The following is a 21,199-nucleotide window of genomic DNA, read 5'->3' on the forward strand; positions in this document are numbered from 1 at the left end:
GTGTAACAGGGCCACACATAGAGATTACGTTCAATTTAGAGAGTCCAATTAACCTCATCACCATATTGCATGTTTTTTGGACTGTGGGAGGAAGACGGAGAACTTTTGGCTTCATATGAAGTGTTTTTTAATTTTTTTTCTCTCTGCCGCCAAATTTTGAAAGGTTGTATTTTCATTCATAATAAAAACATGTTTTCAAATTGTTTTTGTTTATGTGGGAGATTATGTGCAAGTGTGGGATTAAAGACAGACTTCTTAGAAAAAGGCAAAAGTTCTGATTTAAATATCAGAATTCTCACTTTAAGTCTGAGATAAAAGAAAAATTTGAATTCTGACTTTAATCTCAGAAATCTAATTTGTCTTTGATCTCAGAATTCTGACTTTAAATCTGAGATTAATGAAAAATTCACAATTCTGATTTTTATCACAGAATTCTAACTTTCTTTAATCTCAGAATTCTGATTTTAAATCTGAGATTAAAGAAAAAAATTAATTCTGATTTTTTATCACATAATTCAAATGTTTTCTTAATCTCAGAATTCTGATTTTTAAATCTGAGATTAAAGAAAAAATTGAATTCTGATTTTTAATCACATAATTCTATTTTTTTCTTTAATCTTCTTTCTGAGATTACAGAAAAAAATTAATTCTGACTTTAATCTCAGAAATCTGAGATTGAAGAAAATTCAGATTTTTAATCACAGAATTCTAACTTTTTCTTTAATCTCTCTGAATTTTTCTTTCATTTCAGAATTCATGCTGTGTATTTATTTTTCCTTCTTTCTTTGAGTTTCTCTTTCACATTTGACCCTAATCCTCTTCCGTACAAAATTTGAAAAACAAAAATGTCAAAACTCAACAAGAACTAAAACTAGTGGAAAATCCCAAACCATGACGCAGTTTGAGCAGCGAACGTGCACACGCCCACACACGCAGACACGCCCACGCACGTAGACACGCCCACACACGTGGACACGCCCACACACGTAGACACGCCCACACATGTGTGAAGTCACGCAGGCGGGGACGTCGTTTAAGAACAACAACAAACTGCTGCGCAGGACTGAGGACAGAGCAGCAGAGACAGACAGTGAGACAGAGACAGACAGTGACACAGACAGATAGACAAACAGTGAGACAGACAGTGAGACATGGACGTGTCTGTCGCCCTGGTCTTGGTCTCTGGGCTCAGTTTAGTTTTGCTGTGGCTGCTGAGACAGAGACAGAGACAGAGAAACTGTCCTTTACCTCCGGGTCCTTCAGGTCTGCCCTTCGTAGGAAATGTCCTCCAGCTGGACAACAGAGCTCCGTTCAAGACGTTCTTAAAGGTGACGGACACACACACACACACACACACACACACACACACACACACACACACACACACACACACACACACACACACACACCGACTGCTTCTGTTTACACTGTGAGATTTTCACACGTGTGTGTGTGTGTGCGTGTGTGTGTGTGTGAGTGTGTGTGTGTGTGTGTGAGTGTGTGTGTGTGTCTCGTTGTTCCTCAGTGGGATTGTGGAGCAGGGGTGTTTCAACTAACTTTGGGGGGCGCATGGACCCCCATTCCCTCCACATGTCAAAAGTGAACGTATGGAAGCCCAAGAGGTAAAAATTTAGCCTTGATAATAAAACTATCCTCAAAGTGAATCGAAATTATGAGATTAAAAGTTATATTTATGAGATAAGAAGTTGAAATTATGAGATAAAAAGTCAAAATTAGATAAAGAGTTGAAATTAGATAAGAAGTCGAAATTATGAGGAAAAAAAGTTGAAATTATGGGATAAAAAGTAGAAAATTTGAGATTAAAAGTCATAATTTGAGTTAAATGGTGGAAATTATATTTAAAAAATTTAATTATGAGATTAAAAGTCACAATTATGAGATAAAAAGTCAATATTTTAAGATAAAACGTCGACATTATGAGATAAAAAGTCAAAATAATGAAATAAAAAGTCATAATTATGAGTTAAACGGTGGAAATTATATAAAAAAATGTAAATTATGAGATTAAAAGTCATAATTATGAGATAAAAAGTCAATATTATAAGATAAAACGTCGACATTATGAGATAAAAAGTCAAAATAATGAAATAAAAAGTCATAATTATGAGTTAAACGGTGGAAATTATATTAAAAAATGTAAATGATGAGATTAAAAGTCATAATTATGAGATAAAGAGTCAATATCTTGAGATAAAACGTCGATATTATGAGATAAAAAGTCAAAATAATGAAACAAAAAGTCATAATTATGAGTTAAACGGTCTAAATTATGTTAAAAAATGTAAAATTATGAGATAAAAAGTCAATATTATGAGTTTAAAAAGTCATAATTATGTGGTGTTTGTAATGTAACTATAACAGGTATAGTTTTTTATCTCATAATTTTGAACTTTGAGCAAATATTTATTATCAAGGCTACCTCTTTTTGTCTGGTATGGGCTTCCATACAAAAGCCTCACATATCTGTTGGAAAGCGTGCAGTTTGCTGTATATTATCCTGTATATTAAGTGTTTTTCCGTGTGTTCACCTGCAGCTCAGCGAGCGTTACGGCCCTGTGATGACGCTGTACCTGGGCCCTCAGCGCGTGGTGGTTCTGGTCGGGTACGACGCCATCAGAGAGGCGCTGGTGGACCAAGCAGACGACTTCACTGGCAGAGCGCCGCTGCCTTTCCTGCTCAGAGCCACCAGGGGTTATGGTATTACAGGCATTTTAGAGTCTTTTTGGACCTGATCTCAGTGCTGTGTGGGACATTTGCTGCTCATTGGTTCTGTTGCACTAAGCCACGCCCCTCTTTTTTGCTCTGTGTCCGTTTCTTTTTCGCACTTCCTGTCTCTGCCTAATTTTGGCCGATTTGCTGCGCTTCAGTCTCACAGCAGCAACGCATTTCCTGTTTCTTCTAAATGTAGAGGCCGTGTGCTTTTTTCCACGAGTTAGTTTTGGCTGCTATTCCTACCTTTTTGAAGGTTTGGCGATCAGTAATGGAGACCGCTGGCGGCAGTTGCGTCGTTTCACCCTCACAACGCTACGAGACTTTGGAATGGGACGCAAGGGCATGGAGGAGTGGACCCAGGAGGAGGGCACACATCTGGTGGATCTGATAAACACTAACAACGGTATTTTTATTTATTTATTGTAAATTTTTTAAAAAACTGATTGGACTTGATTTTCTCATAAATGTGCTGATCATGTGATTTTACACAATATTCCGTATGTTCTATGTATATTTATATCTCATAATATACTTACATTAAGTTTTCTCCCTGGTTAAATAAAGGTGAAAAACCTGCAAACAAGTTTTAGCTAATTTACATAGGGTGCAAATCGCCAAAATTCAAAATGGCCGACTTCCTGTTGAGTTGAGGCCATGGTTACGGTCGACTTTTCTGTTCATCTTGGTCTATAACATCTTCCCACCAAGTTTAAGCAAATTCGGTGGAACTCAATATATGCCGAAGTTATAGGTTCACTTCCTGTTTCGTGGCGAATGGTCGAAATTCACCAAAACGCAGAGGCTTCCTGTAGCCATGACCATTTTGAATCCGCAAAACCTTACGATAACTTTTCACCTTTGATGTGCCTGGTAGCGACAAATGTGCACGGACGAGTTAGCTCATTTATGTAGGGTGCATTTTCGCCAAAACGGACGTCAAAATTCAAAATGGCAGACTTCCTGTTGAGTTGAGGCCATGGTTACGGTCGCCTTTTTTGTTCCTCTTGGTCTATAACATCTTCCCACCAAATTTGGGGACATTCGGTGGAACTCAATTTTGCCTCCGTTTTCACCTTAGTGGGCTATGCCAATATTGTGTTTTTGCTAAGTTTGAAGAGTTTTATGCACCTTAACCCCGTCAAAAATGACCGGAAAGCAATGTAGATAATAATAATCTGAAAAATAACGATAGTTTCAGCCCCTGCCGTTCCAGTTAAATGATTCCGTTCTCCTGTGTTTTTTCCACCCAGGTGCATCTTTTGATCCGAGCTACTTCATTAGCTTCTCAGTGTCCAATGTGATCGGCTGCTTGGTGTTTGGTCAGCGCTCCAGCTACGATGACGCTAACTTTGTCTACGTTCTGCGGACAATCTCAGGCTTCCTGAAGTTTGGCAGCAGTTTCTGGGGTCAGGTAAGAGACGGGTGAGATTACGCGGTTCGGGAGAATCACCGCCGCACGTTAATAGTCTGATCTTAGTCGGACTAAGACAGTCATTCGGTTTTGGGTGAATGGGAAACATTGATCGGAACCAAGCTCAATTTGTAGCCTCACAGTGTCGTCATACTTTACCGTAGAGACGCGGTTGAAACTTTAAACGGTTCACAAGACTTGGGACTTTTCTCACCTGAGTCAAAGTTTCGATACATATTACGTTTTTTAAACGATCGCAGTTTACGTTTTGTACTTATTATTGTACGTTTTCAGATTTTATAATGAGTGTGTGAGCCGTTGCCAGAGGTCCAGGAAAACAAACTCTTCTCCTGCTCACGATTTCCAACCTACACAGACAATCTTTACATCAAAACGTTGCTCTGGTCGTTGTCTAACCCTGCGTGTTGTTTTCATTTTCATATGACTTACAGTTTTTCTTAAAATCACCTGAAAGCGCAGAGAGTTCTGCTCAAACCTCCCAATGACTCCCATGTTAAAACTCTCGCTTTGGAGTTTTAAAAAAAATGAAGATGAGGGTGATTTTTAAACTGTAATTTCTCTGTCAATTCACACCCGTTTGTCACAAATTTAAATGTGTGAGCTCCTGAAAGCCTCCTGACGTTTACAAACCAAACATTTAATCTCTATCATTAACCGTTGTTGAAATATGACAACTTTAAAACATGTTGTTTTTTGTTTTTCAGCAGATTTGGACATAAACTGCAGTTTATTTTCCACAGGACACAGTAAACTTATATGTACATGAATATATTTTTAATTTGTCACTTCTCTTTTGTTGAGGAAGTTTCTCTCAATTTAGCAAAACATGCAAAACCCAAGGAAATTAAAACACACATCAGCAGTTTGAAGTCACATAGGAATAAATAGTTTAGTCTCATGTTTGTGTGTTTGTCGTTCAAATCAAATGAGTGCATATCATTTAAATTCATAATCATTAGAGATGCAACTAACAGTTCTCGAATGTCTTTGTTTTTGTCCACAAACCAAAATGAATCAGTTTGAATGATTTCTTTGTTTACGTGGAGCAAAGAAACGAAGAAAATATTCACATTTAAGGAGCTAAAACGATCAGAAATCTTGTTTTAATCATGAAAAAAGCTTTTAATCGATGATCAAAATAGTTGAGGATTAATTTAGTAATCGATTAATAACCGTTTCAGCTCGAATAATCATGCAGCGATCATGGGTTTAAGGGTGTGTGTGTGTGGGGGGGGGGACTGGGTGACATCTAGTGGTGAGGCTGCAAACTGCAACCAAGTGTGTCGAATCATAGCGATGCTTATGTTTCGTAAAATATTGAACGTATTACAGAATATTTAAGAATGTCAACTCTGCTGATAAATCCTTTATATGTAAATATATTAATCGCAGATGTACAACGTCTTCCCCCGGCTGATGGAGTGTCTTCCCGGTCCACATCACAAAGTCTTCGGCCAGGTCGAAGAGATGAGGGCGTTCATTGTCAAGAAGATCCAGGAGCACATGGACACGCTGGACCCGAGCTCGCCCAGAGACTTCATCGACACGTTCCTCGTGAGGATGAACCAGGAGAAAGACGAGCCCACCACCGCGTTCCACTATGACAACTTGGTGTCAACGGTGTTGAATCTGTTCTTCGCCGGCACAGAAACCACCAGCTCGACCATCAGATACGCACTCAGTGTGACCATCAAATACCCACAACTTCAGGGTAGGTCAGAAGTAATCCCATATTTGAAATCTATTGTCACAAAGATGCAAGACTGCGAGGATTTGGAACCACACGAGTCACTTAAAGCTCCAGTATGTAACATCAGGACGATTTATTGGCAGACGTTGAATATACTACCACATACGTATGTTTGTGTATGGGCAGAATCACTTTAAAATAATGCTAACGGCGTCAACATTAATGCCCGTTAACGCATGTTGCATTTCCATGATGACTCCCCGATTGTTAAAATGAGTCTCTAAAGTAAACTTTAAAAACAGAGGTACACATACGCAGTACACAGGTACGCTGGTTATTTGTAGCGCTGCTCTTTTCCTTATAAAAGGAAATAATAAACAGACCGCTCCAGTTCCACTGTAGGTGCGCTAACCGGCGCTAAAGGAGCTAACGCAGCTAACTGGTAAACGGTGCCTGGACTCTGGTAAGTTTGCCTCCCGTTTGAGTGTAGGCGCGTTGACTGACGGTAAACGGCGCCTGGACTCTGGTGCCGCGGCACATAAACATGACGTCATGCGCGTCTTTTTCCGGTCAGTCGTCATGGAAACACGACATGCGCTAACTTGCGCTAACGGCATCAACGTTAACGTACCCAGTACTACTTTGAAATAGTTCGGCTGAAGTTCGCTAACCGGCACTAAAGGAGCTAACTGGTAAACGGTGCCTGGACTCCGGTGCCGCAGCACGTAAACATGGCGTCGCGCGCTTCTTTTTCCGATCAGTCGTCATGAAAACGCGTCATGCGCTAACTTGCGCTAACGGCATCTACTTCAATGTGCCCAGCACTACTTTAAAATAAGTTTGCCTCCAGTTCGAGTGTGGGCGTGCTAACAGCAATAAAGGACCTAACGGAACTAACTGGTAAATAGTGCCGTGGCATGTAAACATGACGTCACGCGCGTCTTTTTCCCGGTCAGTCTTTATGGTCACACGTAATGCGCTAACTTGAGCTAACGGCATCAATGTCAACGTGCTAACGGCGCTTAAGGAGCTAGCTGGTAAACGGTGCCTGGACTCTGGTGCCGCGGCACGTAAACATGGCATCACGCACATCTTTTCTCGGTCAGTCGTCATGGAAACGCATCATACGCTAACTTGCGTTAGCGGCATCAACGTCAACGTGCCCAGCACTTCTTTAAAATAAGTCCGGCTCCAGTTCGACTGTAGGCGTGCTAACTGACGCTAAAGGAGCTACCGGAGCTAGCTGGTAAACGGTGCCTGGACTCTGGTGCCGCGGCACGTAAACATGGCGTCACGCACATCTTTTCTCTGTCAGTCGTCATGGAAACGCGTCATGCGCTAACTTGCGCTAACAGCGTCAACGTGCCCAGCACTTCTTTAAAATAAGTTTGGCTCCAGTTCGACTGTAGGCGTGCTGACAGGTGCTAAAGGAGCTAACGCAGCTAACAGAGCTAACTGGTAAACGGTGCCTGGACTCTAGTGCCGCGGCACGTAAACATGACGTCACGCACGTCTTTTCCCGGTCAGTCGTCATGGAAACGCGCCATGCGCTAACTTGCGTTAACGTTGAGTGTTTTATTGATTGATTTGCGGTTGATGCTGTGGAGATATTAATGTTTACTTCTACACTTGTCCTTATTTCTGAAGAGAAAATGCAGCAGGAAATAGACTCTGTGATTGGACAGGAGCGTTGTCCCCGTATGGAGGACAGGAAGTCCCTCCCCTTCACAGACGCCGTCCTCCACGAGGTCCAGCGTTTCGTCGACCTCGTCCCCATGAGCCTCCCACACTACACCCTCCAGGACGTCTCTTTCAGGGGTTACACAATTCCCAAGGTATTAATGGATACAGATAAATAAAAAAAATAAAAAAAATTCCCCCTTAAATGAATGTTCTAAATGAGTCGTTGTCTGTGTTTCACCAGGATACACTGATCATTCCCTTGTTGCACTCTGCGCTGAAAGAGGAGAAACTGTGGTCCACGCCGTGGTCCTTTAACCCGCAGCACTTCCTGGACCAAAATGGCAACTTTAAGAAAAATCCTGCATTTCTGCCATTTTCTACAGGTAAATTATCAGATAAATAAATCTACAAAAATCAACAGACGTGAGCCTTTTGGAGATGTTTAAGTTTATTTTAAGAGAGGTTAAAAAGAAGAATTTCTTTACATTTTACCTAAATCAATTGTGATATTTTTTATTTAAAGTGCTCTATAATTGGTTTTATTATATTAATATATATATATATACCATTTTGAATCTACACAACCTTTTGATAATTTTACACTTTTGATGTGTCCAGCGGGGACAAACGCGCACGGACAGGTTCGCTCATTTACGTAGGGTGCATTTCGCCAAAAACGGGCGGCAATATTCAAAATGGCCGACTTCCTGTTGAGTTGAGGCCATGGTTACGGTTGACTTTTTTGTTCGTCTCTGTCTATAACATCTTCCCACCAAGTTTGGGCAAATATGGTGGAACGCAATATATGCCGAAGTTATAGGTTCACTTCCTGTTTCGTGGCGAATTATCGGAATTGACCAAAACGCAGAGGGTTGCCGTGGCCTCGACCATTTTGAATCTGCACAACCTTTTGATAACTTGACGAGTTAGCTCATTTACGTAGGGTGCATTTCACCAAAAACGGGCACCAATATTCAAAATGGCCAACTTCCTGTTGCGTTGAGGCCATGGTTACGGTCGACTTTTTTGTTCGTCTCGGTCTATAACATCTTCCCAACAAGTTTGGGCAAATTCGGTGGAACTCGATATATTCCGAAGTTATAGGTTCACTTCCTGTTTTGTGGCGAATGGTCGAAATTCACCAAAACGCAGAGGGTTGCCGTGGCCATGACCATTTTGAATCTGCACAACCTTTTGATAACTTTTCACCTTTGATGTGTCTAGCGGCAACAAACGTGCACGGACGAGTTAGGTCATTTACGTAGGGTGCATTTCGCCAAAACGGGCGCCAATATTCAAAATGGCGACTATGATTATGATTGGTTTTATTGAATATATATTGAATATAATGTATGGTTAAAATGTTTACTCTCTCACATTGGCCTTCTATTTTGTTTTTTTCTTCTCAAAGGCAAGCGATCTTGCGTTGGCGAGTCCCTCGCTCGCATGGAGATTTTCCTCTTCATGGTGTCACTGCTGCAGAAATTCACCTTCTCTTGCTCCGGAGGACCGGACAGCATCGACCTCAGCCCCGAGTACAGCGGCTTCGGCAACGTGCCTCGCCGCTACGCCGTCATTGCCACGCCGCGGCAGTAAGGACAGGCAGTGTCGGCGGTTGCCGTTCCATTGAATGCATCTCCTGTAATGGAGAGCCTATAATCCCCTGCTGGACATGAACGCTCTCTGGTATTAAATGCTTACATTGGATGTAATTTTTTTTTTTTGTGGTAATTTTTTTAATTCTTTTCCAACTCTTTCTTTCAATGAATTGCACAATAAATCATGAAAATAAAAAAACATTATGGGCTACATTTTAATTGATAGACAAGAGACACTAGAAACGACACGCGAGGCCTTCAACGAACGCACCGAAGCCTCAACACGGTGAGGTTTGACGAGGAGTGACATCAGTAATCTGATCAGTTTAAGGTCAGGCGATCCATCAAGTGGTGTGTGAGTGTGTGAGGCTGTCAGCGTGTGAACGCATGATCCAGTGTATCGCTGTCCTGAGACTGTGTCTGAGCCGCACAGTGAACCACAATGTCAGGACTCTCCTGGGATCACAGGACCCATCACATTACTGACGAGTGTCAACTGTCAGCAGGATTTGATTAAACCTTTATATGCATGTATGTGTATATATATATATATATATATATATATATAAATATAAATATATATGGGTCAATGACGTGACGTGCATATTTTTGTGCGAGGTGCATATTATTCGTCAGGTGGGGCAACCAATTTAAACCAATAAATGATAAGTTAAAGTGACCAAAAGGTTTATAAATGTAATGTGTGTAGTTATTATACTGAATATATGAATTTGTCTATTAGTGTGATTATTTTCCTGTCTTTAAATGTAAAATTGGATGTTAAGGATGCTAAAAAAAACCTGACCTACAGAGAGCAAAAATCTTGCACAATGAAAAAAAACACATCTAATGTTTATCTAATGTAAACACCTTGAGGGATAGTTGCCAAATCATTAATTTTAAAATAAATATTAGGAATGTAAATATATTTTTATAAATATTTGGTTGTGCCACCTGACATTTTTTTTGTTGTGAAGTTAAAAATACTGTTAAAAAAAATGAGTTAAAACTGAATAGTTATTCAATATATGAGACATGTTCAAGCACATTGGTCTGGACTAAAAAATATGCATTACATCTGTATTGAAAATACTTTTTAAAAATGCTTTCTCGTCATTGACCCATATACATATATATATATATATATATATACATAAAAATATTATATAAAATAGATAATTTTATTGTTTTATGAGGTGTCTTTGCAGCATAGGCAGTTGCCGTTCCATTGAATGCATCTCCTGTCACGGACCATAATAAGTAGCCTGTAACACCGACCGAGCTTGAAAACAATGTCACGTTTTTTTTTTGGCGTTTTTAAGCTCCAAAAACGCAGTCGGCATCTTAACAAAAGGCTCATCTGATCAAATATTTTGTCGGTTTCACCCGGGAGATGAACAAAATTGAGATAAGTATATGAAGTGAGGAGTCAAAGCAAGTGTATTCAAATGAGACTGTATTCATATACGATTTCCAGCACAGAACACAGAACATAATTGTGTCTTAGTTTTCGGGAAAAACAAACAAACAAAAATAAAGTGTCGCTGCTGCTGCTGCTGCTGCCGAGTCGTTAAATGTTGGGCAGGTGATATTTATGCTTCACCTGCTTCTTGACGTCCGGTGCTGGTGAGATGTTGCTGTTTGGTAAGTGAGGCAGATACTGTGCCTATGGAGAGAGAGAGAGAGAGAGAGAGAGAGACAAGAGAGCTTGGTTTTTTCACTACAAAAAAGTACCGACTCAAAGTGGGCGGAGTCATGACTGCTCCGCTGCATGAAACTCCGGTCACTTTGTTTCACATGCGACACAAACACAAACGAGTGACGAGTGAGTTGCAAAACAGTTGTTTTCAGTGCAACTGGATCATTATCGCAAGTTTAGAGCACAACGCGTTTCCATCATGACGACTGACCGGAAAAAGACGCATGCGTGACGTCATGTTTTACGTGACTCCCGATTGTTAAAATGAGTCTCTAAAGTAACGCTAAACTTTAAAAACTGAGGCACACACACGCAGTACACAGGTATGCTAGGTTATTTGTAGTGCTGCTCTTTTCCTTTAATAAACAGACTGCTCCAGTTCGACCGTTCGCTAACGGCGCTAAAGGAGCTAACGCAGCTAACAGAGCTAACTGGTAAACGGTTGCCTGGACTCCGGTGTCGCGGCACGTAAAAACATGACGTGACGCACGTCTTTTTTCGGTCAGTCGTCATTGAACCGCGTCATGCGCTAACGTGTTAGCGTTAACGCGTTTAACACGCCCAGCACTAGCATGTGCCGTGGCACGTAAACATGGCGCGACGCGCGTCTTTTCTCGGTCAGTCGTCATTGAACCGTGTCATGCGCTAACGTTAATGCGCTAACGTTAATGCGTTAAAATGCCCAGCGCTAGTTAATTAAAACATATACCGGAGCACAGACTCCGTCACTTGACTGACAGCAGCAGGGTTTGTGCTGTCGCCAACTAAACCAGACTCCACTGTTAAATATTGAGATTTTAGACATTTCCCTGATAATTGTTGGAGATAAACCCACGTTTTTTACGGATTGTTAAGTCTTTTTAACTGATCTACCGTTCGGCTTTGTTCGGCTTGCGTCTCTTCCTGTGACGACACTCATCAGAGCAGGTACTGAAAAAGGTACTCCATAGTAGCATAGCACTATGCTAGTGGAAACGCAATTTAACAGTTAACTTAGCCATTAGAGTTAGCGGTGAAAGGTCCCCGTGACCCTTATATAAAACAGCTTTGAAGAAACGTTGTGAAATTTCGGTGCTAGCTTTAACTCCAGCGTGAAATTATGAAAATACAGCACAACGATAGCGTCGCGTACGCACCCCGGCCTGTCTGCGTCGGCTGCCTTTGTCGTGGCGCCGTCCCGGTCGCTCGCTCTCGCGGCCCCAGTTAGCTCCTCCTTCCTCCTGGAAATACGGCAGCTCCAGGAGCTCCTCACAGGACAGGCGGAGAGAGGGGTCCATCAGGAGGCACGACTGCTCACACACACACACACACACGATGACACGTCAGTCAACGCAAATAAATCATATTACTCCGACGCAGTATTCAACGTACCTTCATGACCTGAAGGGCTTGAGATGACACACCGTGGAAGCGCTTTTCCAAAGGCTCCTGAGAGCAAAACAACAAAAACAAAAAGAACACTTCATCACACCTGGTCAGCGCTTCTGCATCATGCACATGTGGTTTGAGTGGTTTTCTCGTACCGTCGTGTCAGGTTCAGGAATACTGACTCCACTGAAGAACACGTTAGAGCGGAAGACCTGCTGGTGACGAGGGATCAGGTCACCTGACGGAAAGAAATAAAGTCAATCACAATTGTTAATATCCAAAACTAGAAAATCTGAAAAAAAACATAAACAAATAGGTCAATTTTTTTGTTCCCTGCACCAAAGTCCATTGACAAAAGCAACAATTTCACTTCCAGTAAGTCACAACTTTATTTTATGAAAGTGTTGCTTTTGTCAGTGGTTTTACGAAGTTGTTTTATTTTGAAATTTCAGGACGTTGTCTTCACTTCCTGCCCTCCTGTGTTGCCCCGCCCCCTTTGATTACTTCCACCTGTGTCTGACTGCAGAGTGCATATATATACCTGAGCTTCCCTGGAGTTCTCTGACACTTTGTCTCTGTCCTCAGACTCGAGTGTTGCAGCATTTCTGTCCTCTCTGAGCTTTCCTGCCATATTTAGACTATAAATTTTTGTTTTTTCCTGATACTTCTGCCATTGATTATCTCATTAAAGCTCAGATTTTTTCCCACCGAGTTGTGCAACTCTGGATTCGACTCGTTCTTGCCACTGATACACGTCTGAGTCACCTCTCTATGTCAGCCTCGGCAAAGGTTTAAGTTGCATTTCCCACAAAAAAGAGTCATCGCTGCACCGCTGCACGAAACTGCCGTGACGTTCTTTTTGGCTACGTTTACCCTAGCTGGATATTTAAAAAAAACGGATATTTTCTTCATCTTCATTTCTATCATCGTTTTTTTCAAAAAAAGTTTTGGTAAACTTGTGTAAACGAAAGGCGCAAAGGAAGGGGAAGGTTTCCATTTTTAAAAATACCCGTGCTAGTGTAAACGTAGCCACACACACACACACACACACACACACACACTTGTAAAACAGTTGTTTTCAGTGTAACTGAATCATTAAAAACTATTTGTTCAGTTCTTCCTCCATGACCTGAGCAGACTCAATACACCAGACTCCACTGGTAAATATGGAGATTTTAGACATTTCTCTGGTAATCTTTGGAGATTAACCTACGTTTTATGGATTGTGAAGTCTTTTTAACTGAGCTACAGTTCGGCTTTGTTCGGCTTTGATTCTTGTGTCGGACGTCTTTTCATGTGACAGCACTCTGACCAACCTGTGGCCGGCAGTCTAGCAATGTGACGCATAGTAGCTACTCGGCGAGCCTGGAACCTGCGCCAGAGCAGGTACTATGCTAGTGGAAACGTGACTTAAAGGAGACATATTATGCATAATCAACTTTTAAATCGTTTTAATACTTATATTTGGGACTCTGGAGGCTCTATGAGTAGGCAAAGTGATGTCAGACTGATAAATTCCTGGAATGGTTGTCTCGCGGAGCTCCGCTTTCTCCCAAAAAAAACGTGAGAGTGCAGGTGATGGGCAGTAGTATCCGGAAGTGTTCTAGTCTTGGCTGCACAGTGCAGCACAGAGTTCTACACAAACGTCCAGCCTCAGAGGATTTACGTATATATATATATATATATATATATATATATATATATATATATATATATATATATATATATATTATATTAGTGCTGGGCACGTTAGCGCATTAACGGCGTTAACGTTAACGCATGACGGTTCAGGCACCGTTTACCAGTTAGCTCAGTTAGCCGCGTTAGCTCTTTTAGCGCCTTTAGCACGCCTGCAGTCGAACTGGAGCGGTCTGTTTACGAAACGAATAACCAGCGTAGCTGTGTACTGCGTATGTGTGCCTCTGTTTTTAAAGTTTAGCGTTACTCATTTTAACAATCGGGGAGTCACATAATCGCGTCTTTTTCCGGTCAGTCGTCATGGAAACGTGTCATGCGTTAACCCCATAGAGCTGGACAAATGATAGCTTTTTTTCCAAATGCTAACTGCTGTTAGCTGCCGTTAGCCGCAGTGACGCCGACGTAGTTTCCTGTGTCTCATTTGCATATTTAAAGAGACAGGCGCTCAAAAAGCGAGCGTTCTGAACAGGGCTGTTTTGTTCAGTGTGATTGAACTGCTACACTCTCAGAAATAAGGGTTCCAAAAGTGTTCTTCTGCAAGGGCTGTGGTTCTACCTGGAACCATTTGTTTTTCAAGGGTTCTTGGCAACACTGATGGTTCCAGTAAGAACCATTTTGATCCAGAGAACCCTTAAAAACCCCTTTCGTGAATAAAGGGTTTTAAAGGGGTTCTTGGTAACCAAAAAGGGTTCTCATATGAGGACAAGCCAAAGAACCTTATATGGTTCTACTTAGCACTTTTCTAAGAGTGTACGGTGCTTCATCCTTATGGTATTTTGACCAAAGCATGTCACAGACCAGGGAACTAGGTTCACTTGTAGAAATAGGGTACAGGTGTGGAAACACTGGGATTACCAACCCCGCTTCAAACACCCTGTCCCTACAAGCTGTGTGCGTCCACACCTAGAGTTTTTCTGATCAGGTAGAGCTGGTCCACGTCAGACTTCCCGGGCCAGAGCGGATTGCCGTTGAGCAGCTCGGCGAAAACGCAGCCCAGCGCCCACGCGTCCACCGCAGGTCCGTACTGAGTGTCCCCGACCAGCAGCTCCGGGGCTCGGTACCATCGGGTCGCCACGTAGTCCGTGTAGTCGTCCTCTGGTCCCGCTGAGTCAAAGAGATAACACACACACACACACACACACACACACACACACACACACACACACACACACACACACACACACACACACACACACACACACTTACAAAGTGAATAATGAACACTAAATAACACACACATTGTACAGGAGGGGGGATTACAAGGCACGCTGAATGACTACATGTTAACGTATGGTAACACAACCCTGAAACCTAAGGTGGGTCAGGGTAAACAGAGACACTCACTAACTGGCTGAACGCTCCTCTCATGGGATGCATTTATAGAAACAGTGAAGTGTGAAGGCCTCGTCAGCGCCGGATAATACGAGTTCCGTGTTGAATAAGTCATTAGAGGATCATCATCAACACTAAATGCACGTAAATGCCACGGACCTTTTCCGGGTACTAGGTATGTACTTATACTCACTCAGGATGCGGGCGAAGCCAAAGTCGCAGAGCTTGATGACGCCGGTTTTGGTCAGGAGGATGTTCTCTGGCTTCACGTCGCGGTGGATGCACTGGAACACAAACACTCGGGGATTAAGGGAAAACAATATATAAATGACAGAGGAGGCAAAAAAGATTTTCCCCTCATGATTTTAATTTCTTTCTCAAGTATTTGTTTTTCTCAGACAAATTCTCAAAAAAAATATTTTCTCAAAATTATTGTTTTTCTCAAAATTTTAATTTATTTATTTTTCTTAAAAAAATCTCAAAATGTTATTTTTTTTCTAAATTAGATTTTTTTTCTCAAAATTATTGTTTTTCTCAAAATGTTATCTTTTTCTAATTTTTTCCCTCACATTTTTAATTTCTTTCTCATTTTTTTTCCGAAAATTTTTTTTTTCCTCAAAATTTTGATTTCTTTGTCAAAATGTGTTATATTCATCGAGCGAATGAATATGTGTATGGATTAAGTGTTCCTTCTATTCAGTGACTATAGTGACTCTATAAGTGACCCCAAACTTTTGAACTGTAGTGTATATATATATACATGTATGTATATATGTATATGTATACATATATATATATATAATAAAGATATACTGACATTGTGCTTGTGGCAGAAGTTGACAGCCTGCAGAGTCTGCCAAACGATGCTTTTCAGCTGAGCCTCTGGGACGCTGCAGAGAAAACACAAAACAATACTGGTCGTCGTAAGAGAAACAAAACATTCATCATCATCATCATCGTCCCCGATGATTTCAAATAAAGAAAACTCTTTTATTTGCGCCGTCGTCCTTCTCTCTGCCGTCGCCCAGGCGACCTCCGGCCTGGTCTCTCACAGCAACTGTGGCATTTTGTTTTCAGGAGCAGCTAGAGTTTCACGCTCATCTGCAAATATAGGCCTTATTCGTGTAGGTTTGCTGTTTTCGTTGCAAGACAAAACTACGCTCATATCATATTTGGTGAGCACAGGTTGCACAAGTAAATAACAGTAACATGACTGTTTTAAAAGAATCTTCCGGTTTTGCACGGCCACCGGGGGGCGACACATCCGGTAGCGGAAAGACCTTAGTTAGTTTGAACGAATATATTTGGGGAAAAAAGAGCCAAATTCTCACTTTATTGACTCGCATTTTCCTGAAGAGTACCTTTGGACCCTGGAAGTACCTTTGGACCATAGAAATAAATATATCCTGAGACACAAGTGAGATTTTGTCATAGTAGACGAGTATCAATACCGGTGTGATTGACAGCTGGTATCATCCAATATGTGCCCGGTCGCACGAGTCTAGATTCAGACTCGCGTACTCACATACGTCCTGTATGACCTACCCTCGCGGGTGTTTGTCCAGCTCGTTGAGGACCGTCTGCTCACAGAACTCAAACACCAGGTGGAGCCGTCGCTTCCTCCTGAACACCTCCAGAAGGTTGACCAGGTTCACGTGTTTCAGCTGCTGTGGGACCAACGGGAACAAGATGAACACCTCGCAGTCAGCACTTTGGTTTAACCCGTCAATTTAGAGTGCCCAATTAACATTGGTTACCTTGCTCAGGGGTACCCAAGCCCTTGACCTGGGCTGGAGGGGGGATTTGAACAGGCAACCCTCCAATTTACAAGCCCCAGTTGGAAAGTTAAAATACCAATCTCACCTTCAGCATCCGTATTTCTCTGAGCGCGATCTTCTTGATGACCGGGTCGTCCTCGGACTCCACAAACTTCTTGATGGCCACGATCTGCCCGGTGTCTCTGTGTTTGCACTTGAACACCACGCCGTAGGAGCCCTCGCCGATTTTGGCCAACTTTTCATATTTCTCCATCGGTGCAGTTTGTCGCCTACAGCTGTCAAACCCAGGGATTATTTCAATTCTAACAGTCACAGTGTTCTTAGAAAACAACATTTTTATGATTGTTGTGCATTTCGTTCCCTGATACTTAAATTTTTTTTGACAAATTTTGGACAACATACTAAAGTATGACTCGTTTGTCAAATTTTGGACACATTTTTTTTCTGATTTTTATTTTTTTTGTAAAATTTTGGACGACATACTAAAGTATGACTTTTTTAAAACGTTTTTGTCATATATGTCTATATATATATGTATATATATATTATTGTGTAATCTGTATATATAACCCATATGTCCTATTATCCATATGTCTATATAATATATCGTATTCACTGCATCTTATCTGTATATAATAATCTGTACAATATATTTAAAGCGCTCACTAATCCATCCATATATACCCAACAATTACACATTACTCTGCATATCTGTAAATTACTTACATTTCATTCTGTACATATCATAAAATATTATTTTTTATTTTTGCACTGTTGCACTTCTGGTGAGATGCAAAACCGCATTTGTAAATTTAATCTCGTCTCATAATTTAGAAAAAGAACACATCTAAACAGATTAATCCTAATAGTTCAAACTAATCTCTAACGGTTCTTCGTCTTCTATGTTAACATTATATGAGAAGAAGAAGAAGAAGTAAACTCACCTGTGCCTCTGAAATAATCCGCAAAACTACATCTATGTGCACCTTTCTCCTAAATTCACAACATCATAATCTGGGATTATATTGATGACTGTCTCCTTAATCCTTGATGCCTCGAGGTCTACGCAGTCTTTTGTTTTTCCTCCTTCTCCTCCGCACTTTTTTTAAACTCCTCTTTCTACGACTTTAACTCTTCATTTGTCATCTTTCTTTGTTGACTCTTCATCGTCAAACGCTCCTTCCTTCGCAAACATCGCGGTTGTTGTTTAACTTCGCTCCCTTAGAAACCAGCGGCGAAAACAAGAGCAACAATGCTGCGGCGAAGACAGCGGACATTCACAAAGCTCGACTACGCCACTTACGGCACGTACGAGAGTACACGGTACGTTGTATCCATGGAGACGGGCGACCGGAACTGGTGTCAGTGTCGAGTGTCTTATTTATTTAAAGCAGCGCCCCCTTGCGGAAACACATTTCGACACAGCAGTGGCAGGTGAGGCAGTGACGCAGCCACCAGGTTTGTTTTCCTGCTAGCCTGGCAACTAATAAAGCTAAGAGCAATTTCACGTATATAATATATACTTATATCTGTAAACATAGCTGTTAAACTAGTTTCTGTGTTGTGTTATTAGACTGCCGCCATTTTGTTTAGCATTTAAATAGTGTGCGTTCACTGATAGTTTGGCGAAAATGCAGTTATTTATAAATAAATAGCTGCTAGCTTGTTTGTTTGTTGGTTTGGTTGGTAGCTAGGCTATATGCTGTGCATTAAAATGTAGACAATAATAAAAGAAAATAATAGAATATAAGGCTAAACTTTCAGTCTTCATTTTATAACTCTGCTACATTCATTTTCGTTATTTACTAAAATAATATTAATATTAAAAGCATTCTATAATATTATAGGGTGTGCTGCCTTATTGTGTTAGGTGCTGAAAGTATTATAAACATGAGTCGTAAATCAGACAAACAACAATATTAAGAATGTTTATGACGCAATAATGCTTTAATAATATAAAGACAGCTTTTAGCTGTATTATTAATGTGTTTCTTTTGAGTAAGCAATGTAATTCCTCTATAGCAGAGGTCTCAAACTCATGGCCCATGGGTCACTTGTGGCCCCCTACTAAATATAAGTTATTTTTGTGCATATTTATCACACTTTTATTTTGAAATTCTGTGAAATTTCATCACATAATAGTGTAAATGCAATATAACAAAGGGAATATTGTGCTAAAATTCTAAGATAATATTGCTCATATTGCAAGTCTGACCACAGTGGACTCTCAGTGGCCCTCGGGGTCATTTGAGTTTGAGACCCCTGCTCTATATTAACACGTCTTATATAACTTTATATAAACTGCAGTACTGGTTAACACAAGCTGTTAGATGTCCTACCACAGATGTGAAATGTGCAGGAGCAGCTCTGATGTGGTAACATGACTCACCGTATATCTGCTCTCTTTGTTGACTGAGAATATTTCTTTTTCCTCCCAGCGTCGTCATCCCTTGGCTCGTCTAATGGGACCCTGTGCAGGATCACGTGTAAGGACTTCACGGTGAATGGTGGGAAAAAGCAGACCTTGTTGCACTCATGTGCTCAGAGACACACAGACCACTGGAGGTGCTGGCATCGAGGCCGTGTGGCAAAGGCTCTGAAATGAACCCCATGGCAGACAAGGTATGATGTGTTGTTGGTACGTTGGAGTCAGTGAGGCACCACAGTTGTTAAAAAAAACACAAATTTAGAACAAATAAAATAGGTCAGAACATTTACGAAGGTCAATTTAGCATGTATGCTTCTATATTCGCACTTGATTTTGTATTGTTTGATTTGATTAGTAGATCAAGTCGCTCCACACAATTTTTTTGGACCAATTTATTTTGGACTTTTTTGTCAAATTTTGGACAACATACAATTTTTTTGGTTTACTTTTTTTTGTCAAATTTTGGACAAAAAAATGTTTTCTGATTTTTTGTCAAATTTTGGACGACATACTAACTCATGACTTTTTTGTCAAATTTTGGACGACATACTAACTCATGACTTTTTTGTCAAATTTTGGACATTTTTTTGTTTACTTTTTTGTCAAATTTTGGACGACATACTAGCTTATGACTTTTTTGTCAAATTTTGGACAAAATTATTTTTTTTACTTATTTTTTCAAATTTTGGATGACATACTAAAGTATGACTTTTTTTTTTGTCAAATTTTGGCCCCAATTTTTTTTTTAACTTATTTTTTCAAATTTTGGACGACATACTAACCTATGACTTTTATTTTATTTTTTTCAAACTTTGGACACATTTATTTTTTTTACTTTTTTGTCAAATTTTGGACAACATAAAGTATGACTTTTGTCAGATATTTTCTAGTTTCTTTGCTCCTCTATGCTCCTCATTTTAAGGTATTTATTGACTAGTAATTACAATATACATATTGATTATATGGGGGAAAATTCAAATTCAAACATGAGTTTGATGGACTATGATATACCATTGTCCACCATCAGGTGGCAGTACACGTCCATTAAAGCTCCAGCAGACCCACACAACAAGATAAGTGACAGTGGTAGTTGTTGACATAACAAGCCTCATTTTGATCACTACAACCCATAATTAATGGTAAGCCTGTGAGATAGAGCTGATGTCACTGTGGGGTTTACATTTCTGCTGGCATCGTAGGGGATTTTCGCCTGCTGAAGTTTCCTTATGCTAAATGTCCCCATTTATTGCCAGCGTTTGATGAATAGCTCTTTCATTATAACTTTCCCAGTGAATGGAAAACAATAGACGCCCATGTGAAACGCATTTAGCCAAAACATAAAAAAAAAAAAACCCTAAGACTACAATGGCAATCTACTATGTTCATTTCCCTGTTGAATCATCCCTCAGACAGGGGGGCGATGAGTTTTAACCATCAACCGTTTGTTTTAGTCTGGCCCTCCTTTTGAAAATATACAATCCAGCCTCTAAAAAGAGCCCAGACCTTGGAGGATGCATCACTTCACATGATCCTGCCCTGTTGGCTCTCCTTGTCTACTTTTTTTGTTTTTTGTTAGACCAGCTTGTGCTTCAGTACTCTCTCGTCTGGCAGGCGTTCACCTTCTCAACCACCAGGTAAATGTGGCGGCCATCTGGCGAGACGCGAGATGCCATGCGAGCGAGTTCTTGTTGGCGTTGTGGGTCGTTCTTCACAGCCTCAGCGTGTCACACAGAGTGCGAGTGATAATCGGTAATTCGGCA

At 40.8% G+C, this 21,199-nt stretch overlaps 2 protein-coding genes across 3 annotated transcripts; one reads left to right on the forward strand and one right to left on the reverse strand.

The window, feature by feature from the left end:
- Positions 1–1,077: 1,077 nt before the first annotated feature.
- Positions 1,078–9,283, forward strand: LOC310924910 (cytochrome P450 2A13-like). The gene is made up of 8 exons (XM_083886770.1): positions 1,078–1,328; positions 2,556–2,718; positions 2,987–3,136; positions 3,984–4,144; positions 5,558–5,876; positions 7,503–7,690; positions 7,780–7,921; positions 8,950–9,283. The coding sequence occupies exons 1-8, from the start codon at positions 1,152–1,154 to the stop codon at positions 9,132–9,134; spliced, it is 1,485 nt and encodes a 494-aa protein (XP_083742896.1). The 5' UTR covers positions 1,078–1,151; the 3' UTR covers positions 9,135–9,283.
- Positions 9,284–10,706: 1,423 nt separating this feature from the next.
- On the reverse strand, positions 10,707–17,264 carry LOC310924318 (cyclin-dependent kinase-like 1; the record flags this gene model as incomplete). Of its 2 annotated transcripts, none has more annotated exons than XM_083886021.1 (9): positions 10,707–10,802; positions 11,972–12,124; positions 12,207–12,263; positions 12,359–12,441; positions 14,805–15,005; positions 15,427–15,517; positions 16,051–16,123; positions 16,779–16,900; positions 17,097–17,264. In XM_083886021.1, the coding sequence occupies 9 exons, from the start codon at positions 17,262–17,264 to the stop codon at positions 10,707–10,709; spliced, it is 1,044 nt and encodes a 347-aa protein (XP_083742147.1). The 2 variants fall into 2 exon arrangements, with proteins under 2 accessions (XP_083742147.1, XP_083742146.1); XM_083886020.1 differs by having other exon boundaries at positions 11,972–12,127.
- Positions 17,265–21,199: the final 3,935 nt, after the last annotated feature.

The sequence above is a fragment of the Microchirus variegatus genome (genome assembly GCF_963457635.1).
Source record: "Microchirus variegatus genome assembly, chromosome: 3".
Taxonomy (NCBI): Eukaryota; Metazoa; Chordata; class Actinopteri; order Pleuronectiformes; family Soleidae; genus Microchirus; species Microchirus variegatus.

Bases quoted from the DNA above. Each gene is read 5' to 3' on its own strand.
- LOC310924910 (XM_083886770.1), top strand. From the start codon at position 1,152: ATGGACGTGTCTGTCGCCCTGGTCTTGGTCTCTGGGCTCAGTTTAGTT. The intron at 3,137-3,983 runs GTATTTTTATTT...TTTTCCACCCAG, and splicing joins TCTGATAAACACTAACAACG to GTGCATCTTTTGATCCGAGC. The intron at 7,691-7,779 runs GTATTAATGGAT...GTGTTTCACCAG, and splicing joins GGGGTTACACAATTCCCAAG to GATACACTGATCATTCCCTT.